The sequence below is a fragment of the Aedes aegypti genome, chromosome 3 (genome assembly GCF_002204515.2).
Source record: "Aedes aegypti strain LVP_AGWG chromosome 3, AaegL5.0 Primary Assembly, whole genome shotgun sequence".
In the NCBI taxonomy this organism is placed as follows: Eukaryota; Metazoa; Arthropoda; class Insecta; order Diptera; family Culicidae; genus Aedes; species Aedes aegypti.
Genome location: NC_035109.1, coordinates 185,455,055 through 185,477,179, shown reverse-complemented (window position 1 = coordinate 185,477,179; position 22,125 = coordinate 185,455,055). Strand labels below are relative to the sequence as shown.

General features: G+C 36.1%; 1 protein-coding gene across 13 annotated transcripts in view; it reads right to left on the bottom strand.

Annotated features, from left to right (window-relative positions):
- Positions 1-22,125, bottom strand: part of LOC5577356 (monocarboxylate transporter 14) — a 137,953-nt gene that overhangs the window by 5,495 nt on the left and 110,333 nt on the right. For 12 of the 13 annotated variants that reach the window (XM_021850302.1, XM_021850301.1, XM_021850303.1 and 9 more), the window contains 7 exons: positions 8,908-9,453; positions 8,419-8,843; positions 8,153-8,355; positions 2,232-2,463; positions 1,982-2,160; positions 1,692-1,914; positions 1,395-1,626 (listed from right to left, as the gene is read on the bottom strand). In XM_021850302.1, the coding sequence (XP_021705994.1) occupies positions 1,395-1,626; positions 1,692-1,914; positions 1,982-2,160; positions 2,232-2,463; positions 8,153-8,355; positions 8,419-8,843; positions 8,908-9,453 (2,040 nt within the window). The remainder of the gene's footprint in view (positions 1-1,394; positions 1,627-1,691; positions 1,915-1,981; positions 2,161-2,231; positions 2,464-8,152; positions 8,356-8,418; positions 8,844-8,907; positions 9,454-22,125) is intronic. The other variant, XM_021850311.1, reaches the window with a different exon arrangement.

Here is a 22,125-nt window from a genome sequence, read left to right as displayed (position 1 = left end):
CAAAGAGCTGTCAGAAGTCGTGAGATCATTCGGGTCAAACAAGGCATCGGGACCCGAAGGTATTCCGAATATTGCCTTAAAAGCGACAATGAATGCGGATCCGGACATGTTCAGAACCACGATGCAACGCTGCATAGATCAAGGAATCTTCCCGGATGTATGGAAGCGACAGACATTGGATTCTACTACCCAAGGGCGGGGAAACCATCAGGTGACCCGTCGGCGTATAGACCTATCTGTCTACTAGATACGATTGGCAAGTATATACGGAATATATACGGAAGGAAAGGTAAATGTACTCGCCACCTCAGCTGTCAGTTGTTCAGACAGCTGTGGTGGCAATCGACCATAGAAGGAGCGGCATCCATTGCTGCGCGTTTGTTACTCTGGATGTGGAGAATGCGTTCAACAGCGCAAGCGGAGAAGCAATAGCACACGCACTTCACCGTCTCAAGGTACCGGTGCACTTGTGTAAGCTTCTAGAAAGCTATTTTGATGGTAGGATTCTACACAGGGGAGGGACAGAAAAGCGCTCGAATTACCGTGGGAGTACCTCAAGGTTGGTTGAGGCTGGTTTTGCGACGACATCACCCTAGTGGTCTATGACGAATCTATGGAGGAAGTAGAGTTGACAACAGCGCACTCTATCTCCATAGGAGAATGGATGAGGTCTAGGAAACTAAGACTGGCCCATCACAAGACTGAGGTGGTGGTGGTCAATAACCGCAACGGGCGCTCATATCGATAAGTGATTGCACCATAGAGTCCAAGCAATCCTTCAGACATCTTGGTGTAGTGATCGATGACAAGCTCAGCTTCGCAAGAAACGTTAAATATGCCTGTAAAACGGCTATAGCGGCGCTTTCGAGGATGATGTCTAACAGCTCTGCTGTAATTTCCAGCAAACGAAAGCTCCTGGCAGGCGTAGCTCTATCCATACTAAGGTATGGAGGACCAATCTGGTCAAAAGCGCTTAGAACGAGCAGAAACTCAAAGATGTTCAACGCTTCAACCAAAGAGGTACCAGAGAAGTCCTCAACGTGTGTAAAGAGGCAACGCTCAGAAGTTGGCAGCAGGTATGGGATAACTCCACTAAAGGTAGATAGACCCATCGGTTAATGTGTCAGATTGGTATAAAAGAAACCATGGGGAAGTGAACTTCCACCTGACGCAGTTTCTGTCAGGACATGTTTGCTGTAGGCAGTAGCTGCATAGGTTCGGGTAATCCAGGGCAAATGTAGAGATCAATGAAGTTCTGATTTTGTCGAAATCAATTTAATAACACTTGAATTTTAAAGGTTAACATGTCAAAAAGTTGCCCCGGATTACGGTAGTTGTTGTATACACGATACCGACGCCCGCACTTAAAACATCCTTCAGTTTTCAGGACTTACCTCTTAGTTGCTGGTGCAGCAAAGCTGAAAATCGCCGACAGACCGAACAGACCTCCGGCAACGAAGAACGGAATCGAATAGGTCTGCGTCGCGTCGTACAGTGCTCCAGCCAGTGGTGACCCAACGATGGTGGCAGCTCCTCTGAACAAAATCAGCAAACCGAAGGCATTCGTCAGCTTATCCAAGCCCAGCAGATCAACCAGAATAATTGACGTCAACGAGATGTAGCCAGCTGTAAAATATGGAGTTATAAATGTTATTTTGTCGAACTATGAGGAAAAATCAATCGAAACATACCAACTGCTATTCCAAATGCAATTGCCATCGCAACATATGCGTAGTAACTATGACAGAACGGTGTCAGCGATACGGCAAACGTAGAGATCACAAGGCAAATATTGTTCATAAACAAGGCGTCCACTTTCGGGAAATCGGCAACGTAACCGCACAAAATCCTAGCGAAGGTGTTGGTAATACCGATGATCGAAATCAGGAACGTGGCTTTGCTTTCCTCAATTCCCTGTAATGAAAGTTTCAAGGCCAATAGTATTAGTGGTTGAAGTCTACTAGACAATGTAATGCCTTACATCAAGAACAGCTGCGTCCACTAAGTACACGAAAGGAACGTACAACCCCGCCATGCCAAAAATGTTCGAAATGGCAATCATCATGAATACAGGATCCCGCAGTAAGCTCACATCCATCATAGCCCCAATAGCATTCTTGAAGGATTCGGGAAGCACCAGGCACGGACACAGATCGTACTCTGTAACGCAGAGAATCAACGTGAATGAATGACAGACTGAGATGTAATATCACGTTAATGCTAAAACTCACGTTCCGCCCCTTTCTCCAAATCTTCACGGACAACGTCACCCCTGTGCTCGCGTTCGAATTTGGTCAACGAAATGACGGAGTTGCGATAGCTGGCGAGCGACTTCTGCGACTGGAACTCCTTCAGGTTGGTAACGGATCCCGAGTAGAAGATATCCTTACGTGACAGCGGGCGCACCATTTGCGGACGATCCGCCTTCAGGGAGGCCTTCGACGTGTACATGACACTATCATCCTGGAAAGGAAGTGACATCAAACACGAGGCAATTGGAGAAACGTTAGTTGAGGTTTTTCGGTTTTTCGGATTGCATGCAACAAGCACAACTAAATACAAACCAGTGCTAAGTTAGCAGAAATGGAAACCAGCAAATGAGAGGCACTAAATCTAATGTTGTAGAATTAACTACACATGTACATGAGAAATACACAATGAAAATGTAGTGATTGTCTTTTAAGCGGTTGAGATGATTAGTAAAGTGACCCATTTTTATATACAAAAAAAAAAACTTTAGGTGCATCCGCCAAATCCGGATTTCATTAAGTCTAAAAGGGGGGGGGGGTCTCAACGAGCTGGAAATTTGTATGCAGAAAAACGATCAAATGTATGCAAAGACTGATAAAATTACACTTTTGAGCAAAGATAGCGCTCAAATCGATTAATTTCTTTGATTAGTGACTACAAGATTATCAATAACAAAAAAACTGCAATTAGCAAGAAAAGTATTCATTTACAATCAAGAAGTATAACTTAGGAAAACGAAAATGCAGGTCCTGCGAGATGAAACGGGCAACTTCACAGAAACTTTTTTTTCGAAAACCTTCTGTTTATTGCAACTACTTATTATCTCTATTGTTTTGGGAATTTTTGAGTCTCTGACAGAGTGGATGTTTTCCAAAACTAGAAATAATTGATTAGTGATAAATATACATAACTTTGTTGAATGAAATTAACCTACTAGAGGCCTGCTTTTTTAAAAGTAACCCTCAGAATATTTACGACATTTTTTACGTATTTGAAATCTCAGAAAAATGAGTAGATTGGTAAACAAATCATAAAGTGGTAGTCGGAATACTCTCCAAAAGATAAGCATTAGAAGCGAAAAAAAGAGTAAAAATTACTCAATGTAAGGTAATTTCGAAAGATTTTCAATTCATATCATTTCTGTACGAGATCACATAAAAAACAGACATGTTTTTAAAATTTATCTCAAGCCATATTTTTTTTTCACTTTTCAAGATTAAATTGGAAACTATGTGTATAAAAAAAAAATACAAGTTCAAACGCAAAAGTCCGTATACACTCAATAAAACTCGTATTTAGCGAGCTAAAAGCAATAAAGAAAAGACATTCTTGCACTAACAGTCACCTGAACAACGCGCCGTTTGTGTTGTCCCGACTAGAGGCTTGTAACAAAAATATAATAAAATTTTATCAGAATATGATATGCATATCATATTATGATATAATTTTGTTAGGCTCCGTTATCCATAGAACATAATAAAACAGAAATATAACATAATATGTTTTATTTTTCTTTAAAATATTTTTTTGTTCATTTTTAACAACTTTATAACAAAATAAATATATAGTTATAACATGCATATATACAATGATATACAATATTATCGTATATCGAACAGTATTATAATTTTGATACTTTGTTGCAAACATTATAACTTGATTTGATATGTTTTTAATAGAATTAAAACACATTTTGTTATGTTTATGTTACTATTCATACACTTTTTGTTATAATTTTAGTTATTTTAACAACATCCTGCATCAAGTTTGTAACAACATGTGTTCGAAAAAAAATTTATAACATAATAACATATGCTGATATAATTTAGGGTACAAGTCGGGGTACCATTATTTGAAAATTACACAGCAGTATTTTCTTGTTCAATATACAATTTCGGGAAATCCCGTTTTTTTTTTAAATATCCCAGGATTAACATAGCATAGCATTAACGACTGTACATATCGTTGGTGGCTGTACAATGCTCAACTCTATTGGTTTTGAGAAATCTACATGTAGTGTCGCAAAAACGTCGTTTTTTTTTTAAATATCCCAGGTTTCAAGATTTTTTAAATCCCAGGATTCCCCAGACAAGACCCTCTAATCGGAAACACAAAAAGCTAAGACAATTTTTGGGAATAAATCTGCAAGCGATGCAAATACTAATGATCATTTCAAAATTTTAAATCCCGTAATCCGGGGTAACATTGATTAATTTTTATATATTTATTGAAATTTTCAGTTAAAAATGCAAATCAAGTACTGGAACCTAATGCTCGTGACTCTATATCGTATTTTGTTTTCTGAAAGTTTTGAGCATGTTTTAAATATTGTTTTGTATAATTTTTTTATTTAGCTGATATGGGATAACATTGATCACACTGCGGAACACGTTTTTGTCTCAAGCACCAAAATACTACTATTTGCTCAATTAGGGGTTGCTGAATCCATTACCGTTTTCAAAAATAGCATAGCACGTCTAGTTTTTGAGATATTGACTGTTGAAAATGCTAAATTTGACGATTTTAACCAACTTGCATGAAAGTTTTCCAACTTGTATGGCAATTTATTTACTTAATTTGTCACAAAATCCAAACTTCATGTGTTAAACAATACTTTTTAACAAAGTTCATAATTCTTCCGCTGGTAAAATGTTATTTTTTGGTGGTTCTAAAAAGTATTGTCTTATGCCATATAAGAGAACCAAAGAATTTTATATGGAGACTGCAAGCATGTTGAAAAAATCGATTCAAACTGAATTTAATGGCAAAATTTACAATTAAATTATATCTAAATTGAAAGTTCAAGTCCTATTTTGCATGATTGGTGGATTAAATCACAAAAAAGTTTGATAAATAATACTTTAAATTTCATGTAAACATTAATAAAACCTGTGCTTTATACAACTTTAGCGACCTGTAGCTAAAAATTGAGACGTGCTGCAACATTTCTGAGAACGGTATCAAAGTCAGCGACCCAAAATCTACTAGAGACACATAATTTGATCCTTGAGACACGCAAAAATGACATTTTTGTTACGCTCTGTCACCCATGCAAATAATGATCGATAACATTGAACATGTCATTACTTACTAAAATCATGGTCCCTAAAGCCGAATATGAAGGCCAAACTCTTACAAGTAATTAGGTTTTGAGTTATTTTGATATTAAAACACCTTGAATCGCGAAATACTCCAATTTTCTAAGAAAATTCTACGTTCTTCATGGTAATACATTCTATAAATAATTTCTATACACAATTATCACTAGAAATTTATCTCTTTATTCTTAAGATTTTTTTTCTAGAATTTTCGCTAGAAATCTGAACATGTTTTACTAATATTTTTACTAAAGAGATTAAGATGGTATTGCTGGATATCCGCGAAACCTTCAAACAAATATGTTAAATCTTCTTCCCAGATTTTACACAGAAAATTTCGTTAGAAACTCCACTTGAATATGATTAACAAATTGTCAATACAAATGCTGACACAAATCCCCAAAGAACATATTTTTCCATCTTAATATTCAATCAGAGATTATTTTAGTAAACCACCAGCAATTTCTCCTAGAATACAATAAAAGTCTTAACCCTCTAAACCCCGGAACAGACCTTTTATTTTCAGCTAACTTGAGCACAGAAACAAATAAGGTTAATCAAATCCGATTTTCATTATAATCGATGGGATGAGTTAGACTTCCTGCAAGTGCACTTGGTTTGTTTTCTTGCATGGGTCGGAAGCGGAACCTGGTTCCTGCAAAACTTTCTGGGTAGGAGCCGGGGCCGAAGAACAAAAGTAAATTTGACCCGTAGCAACATATGCAGCTAATAGCAGAAACTTAATTCAAGACATCAACTCTTAATATTGTGAATTTTACCATATGGCTAATGCTGGATTGTAGTGTCACTTCCGATGAACCACGAGAAAACATGCATAAAGCTCAAATCTAAGCATGCGACTGCTCAAACTTTATGAAATAACCTCAGTGATACTGTTAGAACAAGCTTCTTGTCTATAAGGACACTTTGCCCAGATGACCAGACATTCTGAAGATGTGACTTTAACAACATATTTATTGATGTATGTATTGATACTTTGGCGAGATTACCAGGCATTGACCGAATAAATAAATTCTGGTGAACCAGGGAGCAAACAAATAAGAGAGAAAAGTAAACATCATGAAATGGCCGGATTCTGAAGTCACTTTCGGTGAACCAGGAGACAAACATGCATAATGTATAAAAAGAGGTGGGCGACCACTCAATCTGCATAAATGTTTACTTTGCAACTTAATTATCACTTATACCGAGTCGTAAGGATATTTCCTCCATTTTTTGATAACATGGCCAGTAACGTTAAGGTTCTTTCATGAAGTTTGAGTAATCGCTTGTCTAGTTTTACTTATTTGTGTTTGGATCATTGGAAAGCACATCAGAATCCGACCATTGTCTGGTTATTTGGCCGAAGTGTCCAAATAGGCAAGAAGCATGAACGAGCAACGGCTGAGGTTATTTCATGAAGTTTGAGCAGTTGCATGTCTTGTTTTCAGCTTCATTCATGTTCGTCTTCTGGTTCACCAGAAGTGACACTACAATCCAGTCTTGGTCATGAGGTAAAATTGACAATATTGAGAGTTGATGTCTTGCATTTGGTTTCGAGTCAAATTTACATTTGTTCCTTGGTCTCGGCTCCTTCCCGGAAAGTATTTCCGGAACCAGGTTTCGGCTTTTGACCCATGTAAGAAAATATACCATATGATGTATTCTTTCATTGGTACGTTACTTAAAGTCTCAAAATTACAAAAAGCTCTCGTTATTTATTAGTTTTGTTGGTAAAGTTGTAAAAAATGTGACAAGGTAACACTTTCCGGTTGTAAAACATGTCCAAACCTGAATTTCCGTTTTGAAAACCTTACAGTACGGCCTACAAAAAATGCGATAATCGTCATATCATGTTTTATGGTAGTTTTTGTAAGGAATATGCAAACGAAACTAATTTTGATGATAATGATTAGAATGAGATAAAAATAAAAAATAAAACATAAAATAGCATGGCACCTCCTCATTAGTTTACGGTAATTGGATTTATCTAATACCTAAAACACACTATCGCATGGTATTTATATGAACAGGCTTGTTAAGAATGTCTATACCAAAAAATGAAGAAGAGCTTAGGAGCTGTCATGGAACAGAATAAATTTCATAGGGGTCTAGTATAAAGAAACATCCAAACTAACTAATATAATGAGACCACAAACTACAGAGCAATGATTTAATTATGAGTTTACGAATGATATAACCTATAAATGAAAAAGCAATGAACGCTATTCGATGTATAATAACAGCGCTGAACACCCATTAGATCGCCTAAACTACCTATAGTTCATTCAAAACAATAATGCAAAACCCAGAAAAGCAAAATCAATATTTTCAATGACAATAGCAAGCAAACCCTTAATCGCCCGTACTGCATAGCTGAGAGTTCAGTATACTTATATATGCTAACTGAAATTAATTCTGCATTAAATTATGCAAACCATTAGAGCAGTAATTAAAGGCCGATTAGGAAGCTAATTTCTCGGTTTCAACCAGTATGCATATGCCTACATAAAAGTCAAGTGTTAACTGAAGCGAATAGCAAGCAGGGCTAAAAGAAAACGAGCAAAACGGAGCAGGGTACTGTATTCTATTACCGGAAGGGTGTGAAAATTATATCCACTGCTCATTAGGACCCCATTATCAAATGCCTAGGCTACGAGAAGTTAAAAATGCAACCAAAAAACGTTATATCCATCAATTTTGAGTACACTATCGAAACCAATATCAAGAAAACGCATTTACAGTATATATGTAAAGAAAAAACGAATTTCAAGAAATAAATAAAAGTGGTGGCTGCTACTAACAAAATCTTCAGCGTTATTATTTTTGCTGCCGATGAAGGAACCGCGTGACAGTTTTAAATGCATAGTTTTACGTACATCTCCGTTACTACCAACATCACCTCTAGAGCTTGCTTTAATTGCAGCTAAGGATGGCTTAAATCTTTCACCTGTCGAGTGCTTACGGACACGGTCAAAAGTTGGCACGGATCCGTTCTTTGGAATACCTGTTCGAGGACATCAATGAGATTGGATAAATTGGTAACTGGAGGTTTTTGGGAGGCACTCACCCGACTGATTACTGGTGAAAGCAGGTTGCGAAGCATTGCGCGGCATGTTGTTAGAGTTATATTCGTTGGCATCGGACTCGGAGTTGGCGGTACGCTTCCTCTGCAGTGGTTTCTTGATCTCGATCTGGCCGGACTCGGATGAAGAATTGCTGGAGTTGCCGTTCTGCTCTTGAACCTTGGCTTCCGTGATGGTAGGCAAAGTGGCCACCGCTGTCATACCCTGTTGTGCAGCCAGCTGATCCAGAGCCAAGCTCGAGTGTACGCCCGGATCGGCATTCAGAGGAGCCTTCAGTCTTTTTTCCATCGTACCGTCCGGTAACTGCACCATGAAATAGGAACCACCGATTGAACCACGCTCCATTTGCATACGTTTTTCCTCGTACATTCGCTGCATTAAAGGCTTGACTTTGTCTTCCTTTGGATAGCTGTGTAAGAAAAAGATTCCAATTACAACCAGTTGTTGCACATCGACGTTCTGGGGGGACTTACGTGAGGGGTCTCATCATAGCACCGAAAATTGCGCAGTTCAATATTAGACCAGCTAATATGAGAGTGGAATTTTTCCAGTCGAAATTCGCCAGCAGCATGTTGGCCAGGGGAGCGAAAACAAAAGTTCCCACTCCGGAGCCACAGACAGCGATGCCCGTCGCCAAGGAACGTTTCGTTTCAAAGTAATATCCGACGGCAACGACGGCAGGCAGATAGATGAACCCGAATCCGATACCGCCCATAACGCCGTAGGTCAGCATCATCACGGTCACATTTGGGCTTAAGGTACTGAGAGCAAATGCCACGCAGGAGATTACACTACCAGCTATACAGACTGCCCGGCAGCCATATTTGTTCGCCAGGGCAGACACCACTGGACCAGCACTTAAGTACATTCCACTAAGTAAACTACCCACCCACGCAACCGTACCCTTGCCTTCGCCAAAGTACTCCACGAAATCATTCAGGAACACACCGAAGGTATACGCAATACCGTCCACTATCATGTTACACATAAACGACGCAAACACAATCACCCATCCGTAGCTGCAACGAAACAAAAGGAACGGGAAACAAACCGTCAGTTGGTATATTGTAAAGAACATAGCTTAGAATCATATGTTGTGTATTAGCTTAAACTGTTTAGAAATAGGATAGACATTTGCACCTCTAATGCTGAAGACAGAATTCTTCTTGTCACTAACGATGTCTAATAGAATATGTATCAATAAAATAGTTTGCTCAAAAACAGCCTTTAGTGTCTTCTATATTAAAGTGACCAGACGTCCCGGATTATCCGGGACAGAACAATTTTTAGCTTGACTGTACAGTGTCAATACTTTTTATTTCAATTACCTTAGTATATGGTACATGTCTTAGATTGAATACGAATGTAAATTATACATCAAATATAGGCAGCGCTTCATTGGGGATGAGATCTGACAAGCGTCCCGGATTTTTTCCGGGACACATCTGGTCACATTATTCTATATAAATAAAAATGGAGTGGTGTTTGTATGTCACAAAATAACTTGAGAACGGATCAACGGATTGAGGTAAGTTTTTCACTGTTACACTCGACATGGGATGCGACGTGTTCGTGCAAGTTTGGGAAAGTCTACGCAATAATTGGGAAAACGGGAGAAGACTCAGGTCTCATTTTGTATGGGGGATTACATGACGTTTTGCAACAGCCTACTTGATGGCAAGACGAAGTTTGCCGGGACCACTAGTTATCAAATATTTTATAGAAACAGCTTTAGAACCAAGAAATTAGGAATCAAATTAAGGGCCTATTCACAAATTTCATAACGCTGACGGGCGTAGGTGGGTGTTCTAAAAATGTTACAGATCATACAAGTTTTTGAAATATTCATACAAAATGCGTTACGAAGGGGTGGGTGGGTGTCGAAAAATTCCATTTTTGGCATTATGAAATATGTGAACAAACCCTAACCTAACATTTCAACCAGAATGAATGATTGGTCATATATTTGAATCCACCGTTAAAAATGTGATCGATGGACATTGATGAGAGTGTGACAACTGTTTGTCTGTGATGTTATCAACTAAGTGCATCAAACTTTGAGATAAACTACGTATAAAAGTAGGAAGACATGGTATACCTAAATCCGTTAAAAATAACTACTAATTCTGCACCACCATTTAAACCATAAAATGAATGTTATAGTGAATTGAAAATTTGAAAACAATTCTAAATGGATATTTTGGTGAAATTTCCGAACGCTGCATACCCTTTCAAAACTTATCAAATAACTATCAGGATCACATTAATCATTCAAAATATGTAATTTCTGAGCATTTCCCTATTGACGTAGCTAGGATTTTTTTCTGGAGGGCCCAGAGAGGAGGGGGGGGGGGGTCAACGTGTTGTTTTCACAAATGTCGATTTTTTCATGGATTTTTAGTTATTGTACTTTTTTTAAGGATTCGGATGTAAGGAGTAAGGATGTCTAATCAAAATTTCAATTTTTAATATGAACAACGTTTATTGTTAATGAGTTTATTATTCTCGGTTTCTTCAAAGAACAACCTTCGGAGAATTCCTTCAACAGTTCCATAAAAAATTTCTTAAATACAGTCGACTCTCCATAACTCGATATTCAAGGGACCATCGACTTATAGAATTATCGAGTTATAGAATATACCGACCCTAAAAATCACAAAATCGAAGCAACAAATTTCTATATTTCCAATACATATATGATCACTTCTTTAAGAAAGCAATATTAATTTGTTGAAAGTATTTTACAAACTATTATTTAAAAACTTTTTTCGAAATACTCGAAAAATCAGGTTATTATTACTGGCAATATTTTGTTGTTATTTTGATGTTTTTCAACTTATTTTACAACTTGCAAGTATTTATTCTCCTACACACATGAATTAGACCAAGTTTCCTCAATTAAGAAGTATTTTTAAATATATATCGAGTTATGGAGGAAAATTTACCTCTCACGTGACATCGATTAGTGGAGATATCGAGTTATAGAAATATCGACTTATGGAGAGTACGATATATGGAAATTTGAAGGGACCGAAAAATGAATCGAGTTATAGAGTATATCGAGTTATAGAGTATATCGAGTTATAGAATATCGAATTGTGGAGAGTCGAGAGTCTTCCGTAATATTTTTCAGGAATAATTTTATGTATTTCTGGGATACTTCTAAATATTCAGCACACTAAAAAATTTCAGAAATTTTATCAATAATTATAAAAAAAAATGTTCTGGAAAACCTCTATAATTTTTTTTTCGGCAGGGTAAAACCTTTTTTCTAGTTGTTTTTTTTTTTCAGATATTTCTCTTGTACAAAATTAATAGTATTCAAAAGATTCTACAGATCCTTCTACACACTACAAACTTTGTCATATATTACTCCATTATATTCCTCCATAATTATCTTGAGCGAACTGTTTGTTAACTCGCTAATGGATTCCTGGATTGCTTTTACCAAGAACATTGAAAGATGTGTACTACGGAAATTTTCACACTTTTTTCCTAGAATTTCGTTCTAACATTCTGCTATAAATGGATGGACCATTGGATTCTAAGAAAGTGATACAGTCGCCTCTCCACATCTCGATATCGAAGGGACCATCGAGATAGGGAGAGATCGAAAAGAACACATTTTTATTGGTGGGCTTCGTGGCCTTGCGGTTAGCGGCGTCAGTCGTATAGGCGTATTGTGCCACGGGGTGTGGGTTCGATTCCCGCTCCAGTCGGTGAAAACTTTTCGTAAAACGAAAAATTCATCGCTGGGCTACTGGGTGTTTCGTGTTGTCCGTTGCCTAACGTTAGTGATCGTTCAGTCTGTGCAGCTTATGTGCTGAAGACAGTGTTAATTGTCTTAAAAAAAAAAAAAAAAAAAAAAAAAAAAAAAAAAAAAAAAAAAAAAAAAAAAAAAAAAAAAAAAAAAAAATGCTGGATTGAAAAACACTACGTTGCCAAGAAAATAATAAACAATCAGACGTCGTTGCGCGCTTCTAATTTGTTTTGAACCACAAAAATTTGGTCTAGTAACCTTTGATATTGGTCATATCGTCATACAGAGAGAAAATTGGGAACGGTAAAGCAACAAGCACACATCGAGATACGGAGATAGATAAGGAGGATATCGAGATGTGGAGAGAGAAATTGTATGCAGAATGAAGGGACCTAAGAAATCATCGACATAGGGAGAGATATCGAGATATAGAACATCGAGATGTGGAGAGTCGAGTGTAATTCATTCGTGAGATCCTCCATCAATGTGTTAAAGGATTCCACTTTTTTTTTTAAATTCAGAAATTAATCCAGCTGTTCTTTCAAAAAATAACAAATGCGACTGATTGTGGTTTTCAAAATGTGCTATGTCATGAAAAAACATCAAAAAGTTTGGTGACGCACACTGGGGCAGAATTGAAAAAACGCGGAAACAATCTGTAGTTCTTCGGAATGAAGAGATAGACGTTTGGTGTCTTCAGAGAAAATGATCCTTTCAATGAGGCCGATGTTTTGAGATAATGTCATATTTTTTAGCGTTATTCGCATAAATGACTGAAATGCCATTTCGGTCAAATGACAGTTTAGGTGTATGGTTTCTTCGGCAAAGTTGATCATTATTTTGTATGTATGTATGTATGTAGGTAGCCACCAATCCTTGCTTGAGTCTTGCTCTGCATGCGGCTCCACTCAACAGTAAGGTCAAATTTTATTACCAATCTGCATTCAACATATCGCTGTATGAAGGGCCAAAAGGGGGGTGGCGGACCCGTAAGTAGAAACACTTACGCGAAACCCGCGGGAAATAGAGAATCTCCTTCCAGCCATATGATCCAACAGATTGAGTATTAGAATTTGCAATACTTGTCGAGCTTTCCACGGAAAGGTTTGTTAGAAGAAGGGCGCGTCAAATCTTTTACAACTGTTGGAGAGAAAAGTACTAGACGCGAACGACTAACACTTTTTCTCCTGACTCCGATTGGCACTCCACTTCATTGTCCAGTTGTAAATTCAATGATGCCCTGATGCTCCCTCCCTCCCAAAAACATGATAAATTAAATTATAGTGATATGTTATATAGTAGAACAGATTACAATATATATAATAATATAATAATAAAATATGAAAATAAAATGGTAGTAACAATAAAATATGACGCAGTGAAACAGCATCTAAATGCATGTAGTGTTATATCGGCCGACATATATTTTTCTTTTGAATATTTGTCCTACTGATGATATTAGGCTGGTCGAAGGAAGACTGATAAAAATAAACAAATACTTTGAATAAAAATAAAAAAAATCAGCGATGTGTAAATAAAGTTTCCGGATACATCAAAAACAAAATTCCAGCTTCCATATGTTTAGGGAGGACAAACAAAATAATATTACATCCGACGCTTCGTTTCATTCGCTGTAGCCTACTGTAGTAAACAAGGACAATTACATTTAATTAATTTTTAAGTAGCAGCATGTAGTGTAAGGATGTTACGGCACATTCCCCTATACTCCGGCTGACACCTTACTACACCATCTGTGACTTCTCTGATGCCCTAATGCACTCTCTCAATACCCAGCATATAATAAATGAAATAATTATAATAAAATATATCCAATGGAATTTATAGCTGTATATGATATGAATATAGATGTTTCAGAATTTTCATTCTTTAAATATGATGAATTAAACCTCATTAGGTAGTCTCCAAAATAAGGACGAATTACAATTTTCGGAATAGAACGACATGCTGAAATATTAATAGCAGTGATTATGTTAGTATCTCCGATGACTCCATGATGCTTCTGTAAATTATGCCAATGAATTAGTATAACAAACCAATTATAAATAAGTAATTCGTGCACCTCCACTGGACTAGTAGCTATAAGGAATGAAAATATTTGATTATTATTATTTTCATTATTATTTTCATTTGATATCAAACTACTTAAACACACAGAATGATTAAAAACTTGAAAATAATCAAATTATCTCGTATGGCGAAATAGGGAACCATTATGTCCATAACTGGTACACCTACCCTAGAGAGAAGAAATTATGAAATATAACTTAATCGAGGGCCGTGTGCAATATGCAGCTTTAGTCCCTTTTCAGCTCCAACATCGATCCATCGATTGTTCCTACTTTGTTCTCTAAAAGTTTAATAGAATTGAAATTTAATTTATTGAAAATTGGAATTTTACATACAAGTGTTAATAGAATTCTGTTATGTAACGGTCAGTATACTCTGTAGTTTCATCAGATTAAACTGCAATAGATGTATAATTTACTGTTCACTACTCGAAAAAAAGACGAATATGTTTATTGGATAATATAGTAAAATACAATACAATACAATAGATAATATAGTAAAATACAATCATGCTGTAAAATAATAATGGAACCCTTTTTGTATGTAACGATTTGGTAAAGTCAATTTACCTGAAAAGTAAAAAAAAATCATTCTGACATTATGTTTGGGACCTCACACTGGCAGGAACAGAAACAGATGGAACTTAAAATCACACAAACGCTGCAACAGTGTAAAGTTTACCGTACGATCTAGTTTCATATTTTAAAATACAATAGTATAACCTATGTATTTTAATGTACTATTTCATGATACAATCCAATAAAATATTACATAATTTTATATAGCCTAACACAATTCATTATAATATATCTCTGATTTGGTCCGTTTCTGCTCTTCTGTTATTTTTGCTAGAAGAAAATTTTATTTGGTAAGAACATGCATATTTTAAAGGAAACATTGTTATTTTGAAATGATCCTTTCCGCACTCTTTTTAATTGGGCATTTCCTTTCCATAGCAATCTCCATATAAACCTCAAAGAGCGTATGCACAACCAAACTTCCTCCGAATCACTCAAAACCTCGGGAGTATCATTCTCATCATAATTGGCATCGTTTAAGCACAGGGGAGCAAAAACTTCAAAATTTGCATCAATCTAATAGTCACGCAATCATCTAACAGTCACGCCCAATGCCAAAAACATTATGTTTGCCATACCGGAAACTATGTGGCGATTGTGAACTAATGCCAAACTCTAATAAAACCGATACGCGTGAGTTGTTGGTCAACCACCAAACATTAGAACAAAGCGTTTTCCTTCAGAACGATTTTTTTTGTGTTACGTCTGTTTGTCTATACTACATATAACGCAAAATATTCGATTTTTTTCTACTTTTGCCATGATGTATTTCACACGGCCGTGCATAAACGTCAATGCATAAAAAGCGTTATGTAACATAATGACCCTTGATCGGAGACCTCTATCAAACAACAAACATGAAGTTACGCGTGCTTAAAAGTCACCTCGCCCTAAGGAAAAATTCCAACTTCCTACCGACAACCTACTTGCATTTAACAATCAACAAAACCTAATAAACAACCAAGTCAGATTCAGTCATTTCTCGAGATCAAAGCAGCAGAATTTCACAGTAGGGTAAGTGTGCCAGTTATGGACCTAATGGTTCTCTATTTCGCCATACGTGATTTGATTATATTCAAATTTTTAATCATTTAGTGTGTTTAAGAACTTTGATATCAATTATATCTTGATGTTAAAACATTCAAAGATTTTCAAAATGTGAAAGTTTTCGAGAAAACACATATGACAAAATAGGGAATCACCATAGCCATAACTGGTACACTCTCCCTAGGTATTGTGTGTGAATGGGGACAGAAGAAAATATTTGTGTGTTGCGTCACTGAGGCTTTGCGCGAGATAAAATGGTTGACTTTTGCTGTGCGTTTTGCTTTCAAATACTACGCGAAGGAGAGTGAGACATTAGCACAGAGTGCACTGCACAGTGAAAGTCAGAGAATAGCACTGAAATGAAGAGTAATTTTCTCCCGCAAATTCTACCTACGTCCTCAGCGTCGCTATACAACATCAAACACATATTCAAACGGAAAAGTCAGAAGTGTACTTAGCTTCAGATTGCAGTTGTAGTTTCTCCGCATCTTCGTGTGTATTCTCCCTTGAAATATCTCACTGATTGCGAAGACACGCACACATTATGACATGCAAATGTATCATCACTGTCATCACTCTACCAAACGCAAGCAGAATATTGCTTTGGTTGCATGGATCGATGGCACTGTTTATGTTCGCATTACTGTGCTACACTTGTTTAGTAACAGCTGTTCGTTTGAATGGACATACATGTAAAGGCGTGACATTATCTGTAGCACTAAACACACACACAAACGACATGCTCTCCCACAAAACTTGAACGCGAAAAAATGGCTGCTAGGCAGAAATGAATCACTTGAAAAATTCACTATTTTCATATCATTTTCACTCTATTCATTAGCCCTTCACTTCCCTCTTTATCCACGAACACGTCTTAATCAAAAACTCTTCATTTTGCTATTAAATTGTGATAATTGCACTAAATAGAGCATAAAGCACGGAACCACCACACAATATCAGGACTGTTTCACAGTAGCGCCCAACTTAAACTCGCAAAGTTGATCATTATTTTATGCTGAAAATAATTGCTGAAGACGTCAAATATCCAAACTATTTTTGAAATACAGTCGACTCTCCACAACTCGATATTCTATAACTCGATATACTCTATAACTCGATGGATTTTTCGGTCCCTTCAAATTTCCATACATCATGCTCTCCATAAGTCGATATTTCTATAACTCGATATCTCCACTAGTCGATGTCACGTGAGAAGCAATTTTCCCTCCATAACTCGATATCCGTTTTTAAATCCTTTTTATTTGAAAATAAGGCCACTTCTAGTTTGGATGTGAATAAATACTGCCAAATAGTAATAAAAGTTGAAAAACATGAAAATAATAAAAAAATGTCAGTAAAAATACCGTGATTTTCGGAGCTTTTCGTAAAAAGTTACCATAACATATTTGGTAAGAAACTATTAACACAATAATATTGCTTTCTTACATAAGTGATCACATATGTATTGAAAATACAAATAAATGTTTCTTAGATTTTTTGATTTTGCGTCGGTATAATCTATAACTCGATAATTCCATAAGTCGATGGTCCCTTGAACATCGAGTTATGGAGATTTGACTGTATAGACATTTATTTAAAAAAAATGTGCTTAAAACCGCATTTTTTTTGCTTGCAATTTTTCAATTAAAATACCATATAGCTAGCGCCTATGACTATGTCGTTAATTAACATAAAGCAGATATGGTGAAAATTTGATGGTAAAAATAAAATTTTGTTGGATTTTTTAAGTGAAATTTTCAAAAACAGGGGTATTGCGTATAGGCCATTCTTGCGATCGGGCAAGTTCGGGCAGGTATTTTCATCGCCATCCACTTACGAAAGGTCAGAGCATTCATGTCTTATTTTTCCAAGGATATGGTGTTTAATATATTTTTTCTATGTGATCTGAAAGTATGCTAAGCTTATAAAAAGGTTCAAAATTATTTTACATGGCAATGTAATAGTTTTACAATATAAGCAAAAGTTCAACATAATCATGAATATTCTTTCGGTTTACTGGTATACAAATGCACTAACTATTTGCTTTTTACATTGCCTGTATATTTGCTATAGAATAGAAATACAGGAATATGATTCCTTCGGCAAAGTCGATCGTTATTTAAAACTGATAAACAATTGCTGAAGATGTCAAATGTCCAAAGCCTACTATTTTTGAAAAACTGACAAACTATTGATAAATTTTGATAAAATCCGTTGCATACATAAGTTTAGTGTTTTTTTCTTTCAGTTTAAATACCATTTATCGCTTATGATTATGTCATTCATTGGCATGGGGCAGAGCTGGTAAGAATTTAATGGTAAAAACAAATATTTTGTTTGATTGCTGCAAGAATAGGCAATATCACTGTTAGTTTTATTAGGTTTTCTTACATTATTTTTTGTTTTTACAATCTCTGCCTAATGCCAATAAATGACAAGATCATAGGCGATAAACGGTATTTAAACTGAAAAAAAACACACAAAACTTATGTATACAACGGTTTTTTAACACAATTCATCAAAAGTTTGTCAGTTTTTGAGAATAGTAGGCTTTGGAAAATTAACATCTTTGATAATTGTTTTCAGCTTGAAATAACGATCGACTTTGCCAAAACGAATCATATACCTAAATTTCCATTCGACCGAAATGGTTTGACATAATGAGTCTGGCGCTTAGGGCGTTTTTGCCTATAGCAAATATACAAGCAATGTAAAAAGCAAATAGTTATGTGCATTTGTATACCAGTAAACCGCAAGAATGATCATGAACTTTTGTTTATATTGTAAAAGTATTGCATTGTCATGTAAAATAATTTTAAACCTTTTTATAAGCTTAGCATACTTTCAGATCACATAGAAAAAATATATTAAATACCATATCCTTGGAAAAATAAGACATGAATGCTCTGACCTTTCGTAAGTGGATGGCGATGGAAACACCTGCCCGAACTAGCCCGATCGCAAGAATGGCCTATACGCAATACCCCTTTTTTTTGAAAATTTCACATAAAACAACCAACAAAATTTTATTTTTACCATCAAATTTTCACCAGATCTGTTTTATGTCATAGGCGATATATGGTATTTTAATTGAGAAATTGCAAACAAAACTAAAATATTACGGTTTTTAGGACATTTTTTTTAAATAAATGTATAAATTTCAAAAATAGTAGGCTTTGGATATTTGACGTCTCCGGCAATTATTTTCAGCATAAAATAATGATCAACTTTGCCGAAGAAACTATACACCTAAACTGTCATTTGACCAAAATGGCATTTCAGTCATTTATGCGAATAACACTAAGACATATGACATTATCTCAAAACATCGGTCTCATTCAAAGGATCCTTTTCGCTGAAGACACCAAACGTCTATCTCTTCATTCCGAAGAACTACAGGTTGTTTCCGCGTTTTTTCAATTCTGCCCCAGTGTGTGACGGTCGAATGGTGATAAGGCAAATGTACCATTATAGTAATGCACCTAAGGAAAAAACATGCTGATAAAACCATAAAATATGTTATTTTAAATTAGGAATGATTCAAACATTACGTAACGGCAAAATTTGCCAATTTCAGACCTCTCCATCCCACACGTAACAACTTTTGTAAGGGAAATTTTAAATTTTTGTTTGGACCGTAACACTACGGAAGACTCCTCCTGTTGTGACACGTAATATTTTAACGATCCCTTATCAGTGGATAGATTTTGAATCGTTCTATCATTCAAATGTATGAAAATTACAATTAATTTCAAATTTCCCTGCAAAAACCGTTGATTTCTTCACTGATAAAAATCCGCTCGCTGATCTGTGTGTTATAATTTATGAATCGATTCATGAACGTCCATATCGATTTTATGTGATGTTCAGGCATTGCAGGATTCGCTCTCATTTGAGTATGAAGCACGATCAAAACAAGCAAAGAAAAACATCCCATCTGTTGCGGTCCACGATCATCATTGTATCGCAAGGTGTAACAAGTCTGATAAATGGAAGCAGCGAGCGAGAGCCCCAAAGAGAGCCCCAACGTGCAGCATGTTATGATAGTTACAGAGAGCGATACGTGAGAGATTCTCTCAATTTTCTCAGGATTCATGTTCTTGTAAATTTCTTGTGTGTTACACATTCAATCCTTTTGTTTTGCTATATGGGATGATTCATTGACCTAGAACAGGGATTCCATATTTTTTTCACATAACATCCTGAAGGTTTACCTTTCAGATTCGTATGCGTCAACCTATGGAGATCATCACACAACACGGATTCAGTTTGTTTTACTTATGGTTATCTTGTGGCATTATTATCACGTTCGATTAATTGATTTGCGCAATTAGTTTGTTATGATAAAATCGATGAGCTTTGCTGTCGATTTCCATGTTCAAAATTTCTAAATTGTTTGTGATCAACCCATAGCGAACTAAATTGTGGCCGGCCCACGAATCAAATAACAATCATCTTTATGCTTCCAAAAAGCAGAAGCAAATTCTGAAGCTGAAAGTGTTAGATGAAAATTCGATTTTTCCTTTATGTTCTTTTATATCCGAAATAAAAGGAGTTCATTCTTCTTTCAATTTCACGTCATTCATGTTTTATCACACATGTCCATCTAAAGCTATTACATTTCGTATTCAATATGTAAGCAGCCGGTTTTCATTATACAAACTTTAAACATTCATGTTTTTTTAAAGACACGGACACCGTCTTCAGCCATTTAGCTGCACAGACTGTAACTTAACACTAGACAACGGACAAGCATGCTCCAGTGGCACAGCCGAGAAACATTCGTGACGAAAAGTTTCAATGGCTGCAGCGGGAATTGAACCCACACCCCATGACACGATGCGCCTAAATGCCTGACGACACTAACAGCACGGCCACGAGGCCCACTTTGCTTCACATGACCATCTAATGTGGGTACACATGTAATTAAACCATGAAGTCAATAACAAAATCCATATGGGTACTATATTCAAGTCATGTGGATTTTCTGATTGCGCAAATCTATAAGTAAAACACACCACCTTGACGTGTACATTGTTTTCAGTGTGGGACCCTCCACTATGGGTACTGATGCACTACTATAGGAGCAAAGGAGTAAAAATTTTAAGCAAACAATTGTTTTACCTTGACGATTAAATTTCGTGGATATTATTCGATTTCTTGAATCATTGTGTAAGAATTTCCTTATGAGATCTCTGTGAAACCCCTAAGTAACACCAAGCATTATCACATTGCACGAATTCTACTGCATATCAACAATACTGATGCGACATTGCTTTTATTCGATAAATTACAAGAGCTGTCGAGCAAAAGAGCATTAACGCTACATTACAAATGTATCAATCCACTAATATTACTTTATAAATTGCTTGGTTGCTTTCTAAACATTCTTGCATTAGTTCGACTATATCAGGGCCTTTTTCCACTTTTAAGCTACTTTAATGGTAGGCTTACGGCAATGCAGCTGCTTTATATAAGCAATGCTATAATGCTCCATGGTTACTTGGGACAGTTTTAAACAATGTTTAAAATGAATTTCTGCCCTTCATTGATTTTGTATTGAATCAAGATTAAAGTAAAAACAAAAAACTGATCATTTTATCAGGAAACCAGATACAGTTAAATCTCCATCAGTCCATATTCAAGGGACAATCAAGTGTTTCCAAATAACGGATTGCACTTAAGCAATGAACACCAAAGATCACTTTTGGTAAAATTTCAGCAAAACTTTTTCGCTGATAAGAGAACAGTAGGGATATTAACGGAACTTGATTCTTGAAGGAGTAACTTGAATTGTACTTCTTTCTTACTTGAAGGAAAATATCACTCTCTAAAAGCAACTGAAACGAACATAATGTAAACTGTATAGTTCAGTTAATTACTTAAAAAGTGTGCTGATTACGCAAAAACATGCCCTTTTATCAGATCTTTTGGTTGCTTGGGTTGGGAATATCGAGTTAGGGTTAGCAACTAGCAATACTAGGAAATACTTGCCGTTGAATCCTAGATGCAATATATTGTTGCCCGCGTTAATAATTAAACATAAATTTAATTGAGATTTTTGATTAAAAATTGTGATTAATAAGTTAAAACAAAGTTCAACAGATTTGTAGGGGAAGAGCACCCATTTTCGACCTAGTACTAATTTTCGACCTAATTCATACGATTCTGGCCTCCTTTGTATGAAAATTCGAGAACTGGCACAGATTTCTTGTAGG